This window comes from Cyrtonyx montezumae, unplaced genomic scaffold, assembly GCF_038088225.1.
Source record: "Cyrtonyx montezumae isolate F1298 unplaced genomic scaffold, pur_monq_1.0 scaffold_18, whole genome shotgun sequence".
Lineage (NCBI taxonomy): Eukaryota > Metazoa > Chordata > Aves > Galliformes > Odontophoridae > Cyrtonyx > Cyrtonyx montezumae.
This window is the reverse complement of record NW_027071914.1, coordinates 957,480-964,915: the sequence shown is the minus strand read 5'-3', so window position 1 is coordinate 964,915 and position 7,436 is coordinate 957,480. Positions and strand designations below refer to the sequence as shown.

The 7,436-nt window shown below is 53.0% G+C and overlaps 1 protein-coding gene across 1 annotated transcript; it reads right to left on the bottom strand.

Moving 5' to 3' along the window:
- Positions 1 to 257: 257 nt before the first annotated feature.
- On the bottom strand, positions 258 to 3,120 carry LOC136047736 (protocadherin alpha-2-like). The gene has a single exon (XM_065735031.1). It carries the CDS (start codon positions 3,072 to 3,074, stop codon positions 258 to 260), a length of 2,817 nt encoding a protein of 938 aa, XP_065591103.1. The 5' UTR covers positions 3,075 to 3,120.
- Positions 3,121 to 7,436: the final 4,316 nt, after the last annotated feature.

The window sequence follows — 7,436 nt, the reverse complement described above, 5'->3', positions numbered from 1 at the left end:
ACGTGAATGTCAAATATCCACGTGGAATCGCCAACAATTGCCCCATAAATGGAATAGCAAAGAAAAGATGTACGTTCAATAGAAATAGAGTCCAACAGTGTTTGCCTTACTTATGTTATAGCAAAAATGATGTGTGAGAATGACCAAGACACTAACATCGTCGTACCAAGAAAACAAAATCAAGCAACAATGTCCAACTACCAAATACGGTTTTAGAATGCTAACATGGAAGAAGAAACAAAGTCCCAAATCAGAACTCAGACAGAAGACGCAGCCGTGACAAGGGGAAAGGGAAGCAAGGATTGGAAGGAGAGAAAAGGAAGAGCGAAGAAAAGGAAGGAACGAAAAGCCAGCAATTGGTGAGAAGCACTGACCGTGTCCAGCAGATCCTGAGGCGTCTCCTTCGGGGCGGGGCAGGGCGGCGGGGGGAAGTTGGGGCTGAACACCATGAGGTCGCTCTTGCCCGCGCCGTCCGTGGCCACGCACAGGCTCCGGCTGTGGCGCTGCGAGTACGACCAGCTGCCCACCTCGCTGGCGCACACCAGCGTCGGCGGCACGGGCCCCGCCAGCACGGCCGCCCGCGGCGCCCAGCGCCCGGCCCCGTACAGCACCACCGCCAGCACCAGCAGGCTCGACACCGCGCAGATGGCCACCACCAGCCACACGTTCGTCGCCGCTGTCGCCGCGGCTGCAGCCCCCGACGGGCCGCCATCAGAGCCCACACCCGGTGAGCCCGCCAGCACCGCCCCCGCCCCCGCCACTGCCAGCGCCGCCTCGGAGCCCTCCACCAGCGACACGCTCAGCGTGGCCGTGGCCGAGCGCGGCGGTTCCCCGTGGTCCCGCACCACGATCAGCAGCCTCTGCCGCGGGCCGTCCGCCTCCTCCAGCGCCCGCGCCGTGCTCACCTCGCCGCTGTATAGCCCCACGCGGAACGGGCCGTCGCCCCGCGGCTCCCGCAGCTCGTAGCGCAGCCACGCGTTGTAGCCCGAGTCCGCGTCCACCGCGCGGATCTTCGCCACCACCTGCCCCGCCGGTGCACCCCACGACGCCCGCGCCCACAGCGACCACGACGAGCCCGCCTCCGCCGCCGAGCCCGACGCCCGCCACCCCGCCTCCGCCGCCTCGCCCGCAGCCCAGGGACCCGGCCCGCCGCCCGCGGGAGGCAGCAGCGCCGGCGCGTTGTCGTTCTCGTCCACCACGAACAGCTGCACCGTGGCGTTGCCGCACAGCGGCGGCTCCCCCGCGTCCACCGCCCGCACCTCGAACTGCAGCACCTGCAGCTCCTCGTAGTCCAGCGGACGCAGCGCCCGCAGACGACCGCTCTCCGCGTCCACCGACACGTAGCTCGACGCCGGACGCCACCCCGAGCCCGAGCCCGAGCCCGAGCCCGCGCCGCCCTCGGCCACCGAGTAGCTCACGCGCCCGTTGCCCGCCTCGTCCGGGTCCCGCGCCCACAGCCGCGCCAGCTCCGCGCCCGCCGCGTTGTTCTCCCGCGCCAGCACCGTGTACACGGCCTGCGCGAACGCCGGCGCGTTGTCGTTCACGTCCGACACCGGCACCCGCAGACCGCGGATGGCGCGCAGCGGCGGCGCCCCGCCGTCCTCCGCCCGCACCTCCACCTCGTACTCCGACACCCGCTCCCGGTCCAGCGCCTCCCGCAGCACCAGCGAGTACGAGCCCGCGAACGTCGCCACCAGCCCGAACGGCGACGGCGGACGCACCGCGCAGCGCACCCGCCCGTTCGGACCCGAGTCCCGGTCCGACACGCTCAGCAGCGCCACCACCGTCCCCAGCGCCGCGTCCTCGGACACCGGCACCGACAGCGACGTCACCCACACCTCGGGCGCGTTGTCGTTCACGTCCAGCACCTCCACTACCACCTTGCAGTGGCCCGACAGTGGGGGCGTACCCTTATCTCTCGCTTCGATTTGCAACTCGCATAATCGGACGATTTCATGATCAAGGACTCCTCGAAGCCGGATCTCCCCCGTCAGAGGATCAATGCTGAATGCTTCTCTCTGTGACTCAGGAACAGAACTCACGATGCTGTATGAAAACTCCTGATTAATTCCCTCGTCAGGGTCAGTGGCTGCCACCCTCGAAACCAGAGTTCCCACCGCAGCGTCCTCCGGCAGCTGTACTTTATACACCGACTGGTTGAACTGCGGCGCGTTGTCGTTTGCGTCCAGCACCGAGATCACCAGCAGCACCGTGCCCGTCAGCGCCGGCCTGCCACCGTCATTCGCCGTCAGCACCAAGCGGTGCTCGGACAGCGACTCGCGGTCCAGAGATTTTGTCAGCACCAGGAATAATGATTCCAGATAATCCTCTCCTCGCTGCATATCCAGACCGAAGTGCTCGGAGGGGCTCAGTGTATACGAGAGCTGCGCGTTCGAACCGATATCCGCATCCGACGCGCCCTCCAGAGGGAACCGCGAACCGGGAGGGGAATTCTCTGAAATACTGATGTTTTTGGAGGCGGCGGGGAAGCGCGGGGCATTGTCGTTGATGTCGGTGACCTCCACCTCCACGTGGAAGACGCGCAGCGGCCGGTCCAGCAGCACCTCCAGGCGCAGGGCGCAGGGCGCGCTCTTCCCGCACAGCTCCTCCCGGTCCAGCCGCGAGCTCACCACCAGCGCCCCGCTCGCCCCGCTCACCTCCACGCTCGCCCGCCGGCCCCGCGCCACCAGACGCAGCCGCCGCGCCTCCGCCTCGCCCGCCTCCAGGCCCAGGTCCTGCGCCAGACGCCCCACCACCGTGCCGGCCTCGGCTTCCTCCGGCACCGAGTAGCGCACCTGCCCGCCGCCCAGCGCCCAGGCCGCCTGCAGCACCAGCACCGCGGCCCCCCAGCTCCGCCGCGCCGCTCCGCCTACGCCCATCGCCCTCACCCGCCGCTCCTTCTCCACGCCCTGCACCGACCACCGCACGACGTGCCCGCTCACAACCCTCTGCCCGCGCTCGCCGCCACAATCCTTCCTCACGGGACGCGCGTCCTCCTCCCCGCCGCTCGCTCTTTCTCTGCCTTCTTTGCCATGGGCACCGGAAGGTCTTCCCCTCCCTTCCCCCGATCGCATCGCGCGTTCCTTAGCTCAGAGCGGCATCATGTGGCTCGCTGCGGAATCTGCCTCTCCGCATTCTTTGCCCATCGTGCCCGTTTCTCTTCATCTTTGCCATTTTACGTTTCTTGTCCTTCAATTCTCTCTTAGAAAATTTGTTTTTTACCCAGAATTTTTTTTACTCATCAATTTTCACTGTACTCGTTCAGTAGTAGTACATAAGTATAGAGTTGCAATGAGATGCCGATTAAACTTTTCCAGATGTCTTCCAAATGAATTGAGCATGCAGTGTAATGTTTTGAAGTCACTGGTTGTTTAGTGGGAGTTTTCCTATTTTGACCTCCGTCAGAAAAATCGTGACTTAAGTGAATTGTTTCCGAGAACATGCACTAATCGCCTGCCTTTTGTATATTTCTTACAGCTCAGCAAAGTAAGTCTAAATATTGCTTGCAGCCAACACACAGGAATTCGGGGTTCCAGATGCTATATGCATCAATCATACACGGACTGAAGGCAGAGATAGTATTGGAAGGAAACTGCTGCAAAGTGAGAGCTACCTACTGGAATTCCAGTCAGTCACCATTTCCCTGTGGGTGGGAGCTCTGAGAGGATGTTCACAGGAGCCTTGGTATTATTGATATGCTTCCTTCAGAAGAGAAAGGAAATACGATATTTTCTGCAGATATGAGTACCTGTGTTCCCCATTTGTGATCAAGATGTGCAGCAGGCACATTGGCAGGGCTGGGTACTGGGACAATTCTTCTCATGCTTCCCTGTGTATCAAAGTGGATTGGCGTCACCTTTTTTTCCATTTTCTACTCTTTATGCCTCAAATTACATATTTTCTTCTTCATCTTCTCTTATGAAGACAGATCCTCCACATTTTTTAGTGTTCTCGTTCAGGAGAAATTCATATCTGTTGAAATGCAATGAGATGACAAGTGTTCATTCACATGTCTTCCAGGTGAAATGAGAGAGACAAAAAATGTAGTGAATGTGTTTGTCAGGTAGTGGGGCAGATCATAGGACTACTGTGATCATTGGTCTCCTGTTGTATAATAGAAAGGATTCTAAAACCATGCTCTATGTAGGTGTCTTTGTAGACATTTCTTACTGCAAAATAAATTGAACTGTCACTTGTCACAAACACACAGGGAATCAAGGCTTCACTTGTAGCTTTTATAAGACAGAATAACGGAACATAGGGAGACAAATGGAAAATAAATTCTTGCCTTTCTCTCACATTAACAGAACTAGAGAATCACAGAATTGCTGGGCTGGGAGGTGACCTTTAGATATCACTGAATCCATTCCTTATGCTTTGGCTGGTTCCATACAGCAAACTGCACACGTAAGCTTCCAGATGGTTCTTTAATATCTCGAGAGAAGGAGACTCCACGACCTCTCAGGGCAGCTTGTTCCAGAGTTCTGTCACTCCAACAGTAAAGAAGTTTTTAATTGTGTTTGTGTGGAGCATTGTTGCTCACAAACAAAAGGAGTCCACCCCCATTGATGTGACTGCTGCACTTCAGAAATTTATAAACAGTGATGAGATCCCCCCTCAGACTTCTTGCTAAACAGGCGACCAGGACTCTTAGCCTTTCTTCTTACTACTGATGGCCCGGGCTGCTAATCAGCTTTGTTGACCTCTGCTACACGCTTTCTAGAAAACTCCAGCCTTTTTAGAACTGAGGAGTTCAGAACTGGGCACAGTGCACCAGATGAGGCCTCACCAGGGCATAATAGAGTAGAATAATCTCCTCCCTCAACCTGCTGGCCTTGCTCTTTTTAATGCATTCCAGGATTACATAGGTCTTTTTGGCCGCCAAAGCACACAGCTGGCTCAAGTGAAAACTGTTGGCAATCAGGCTACAGAGCTCTGCAGAGCTCCCCTCCAGCAGATCATCTCCTAACCTCTACAGATGCATGTGGTTATTTCTCCCAGGTGCAGGACTCCACACTTGCTCTTGTTGAAACTCATCAGGTTCCCCTCTGAGCAACTTGCCATTCTATCCAGGTTTGGTTGAATGGCAGCACAGCCTTCTAATGTGTCAGACACTCTTAGCAGTTTTGTATCATCAGCAACCTTGCCAAGGATCAACTCTACGTCTTCATTCAGGAATCTGAAAAAAAATATTTATCAAGACCAGACACAACATCTAGAGACCGTTCAGGCACGAAAGAGGGTGGTTATCTTTCTCTTCTGACAGCTATCTCACACATGTCAGTGTATGCCATTGCATTCCAGGGACACTGTTGTGAAACGTTCAAATAAAACAGGATCCAGAGTGAGAGTGAAGTGTAAGTAATGTCAGTAAATCCACACTTCTATACAGATTCAAAATGACAGAGGTATAGGTGAGAGGAAATGCTGAACATGGGTGAGCAGAAGCACAAACAAGATGACATCTTCACATACCACCAGATTGAGACTTTGAATTGGGGATTAGTGGATTTTCCTTTTTTTTTTTCTGTGTATTTTTTATCTTTCCATCCTCATCATGTTCTGCAGACACACTGGTGGGAAGTATGCTGGAGACGGAAACTAAACATTTTGTTCTCCTCTGCCCTGTCACTGAAAAGCAGGGTATTCATCTTAACCAACAGGGGAAAATTGACCACCAATCCACACAGCTTTTCTCTGCCACACTTCGCTTTCACCAACACCTTGTACTGCACAAAAGCAGCAGGCAGGCCAAAGCTCAGAGCAACTTGCATCTTCATCTCTCACAGATCACAAACTGAGAACATGCTACAGGGTCAAGGAACACACTTCCACATGTGGTTCTCTTCAGTTTTATTCTCGAACTTATCACCATTTCATGTGGAAATCAGCCACTGAAGTATTGAAGTCTCTCAGGGTTCTATGGAACAGCAAAGATGTCTGGAGTCCAAATCCATATGTTTTTCTTGATGTCCACAGAGTTTGGCTTACACCACTGATTCAAAATTCAAAATACAAACATGGAATCTACTTTCTCCTGGGCCTTTGTATCTTACCCACATTGGTATGCACATAACTACCTGAAGATTATGACATACAGGAAAATACCCAGGAAATATATGCTCCATCCAAAGGGAAAAGACCATATCTAAATTGTGCCAAAATGTACAACTGTATGGTGATCATGTACAACTGCATAATTATCACATATACTTTTAATATGAACTACTTACGCATAGCATACTGAAGTGCTGGCTGCTTGTTAAGATAAAGTACGTGAACACTTATTAGTGTACAGTTTTACCTACCTCATACCTAATCCAAAGGAAGAAAAAGGGAGACCTGAAAGCTCATGATATTCTGTCCATCACAACCTCAACTCACTCAAGTAGAAAATCCTGATCCCAGACTTATAGCCAGCTCCTTAAAGGCCTGCGATCTGACAGCAGCCAGAACTCAGTGCACCACATCTCATCCACCCTCATCAACCTATTTCCAGTGGGAGAGAAATAAACAGAATGAGATACATAGAACAGGAGACAAAAAAGTGAACAATCCAATTGCACTTCTATAAAACATAAGGTTTGCCAGTATCAACAATAAAAATGTGAACTTCTTCCCATCCTCGGGAGGAATACCAGCGGAGCGTAAATCTCAGAGAAATTCAGAGAACTTACCCAGGATCATCAATATTGAGAAAAATGGCTCCTTGATATACATTCTTCCAAATGTAAACACAAGTGAATAAAGGCATAAGTGAAAGATGACTTCACAAGCAGGAATGCCACAAGCACAACAGCAAGTGAAGACATGCAGAATCTGACTGCTCAGGGCCCCACAGAGACTCATCACACCTCACAGATGGCCTTGCTCTCAGCAGTTGCTTGATAGAAGGCCTCCCTGTGTCCTGCTGACGACAGTATCTGCTGCGCAGCTCACCTTACTGCTTCTTCATCTCCATACAGAAAGGAGATCCCCAGGGAAAAAAGCAGATAGACACCTCAAAAACATACTGCAAGGAAGAAGAGCTGCCACAAGGAATGACTCGTAACCAACCTCTCATGTCAAGAGCTTAAGTTCTGAAGGTTTTCAGAGGACCCAGGTCAAGTGTACTTGACCTATTCTCCATGTTTAATTCTTGAAGCTTCTGGGCTTTGGCAAAAAGGATACACAGCCAACCATTTCCAGCTCTTGGCCATTGATTCACCACATCTTCTACCAAGCATTAACATTTTCATCACATGAGACTCTTTACTATTCAGGACACCTGTGACCAAACACCCAGGTTGAACTTGGTACCGCTCTCACAGTCACTATCACAACACCTGCACATACACCCACACCACAACCTGGACACAGTTCTAAATCCCACCCTGACCACAACCCATGGATGAGCTGATCCTCACTTTCTCTCATCACTAAATGCAAGAGCAGCT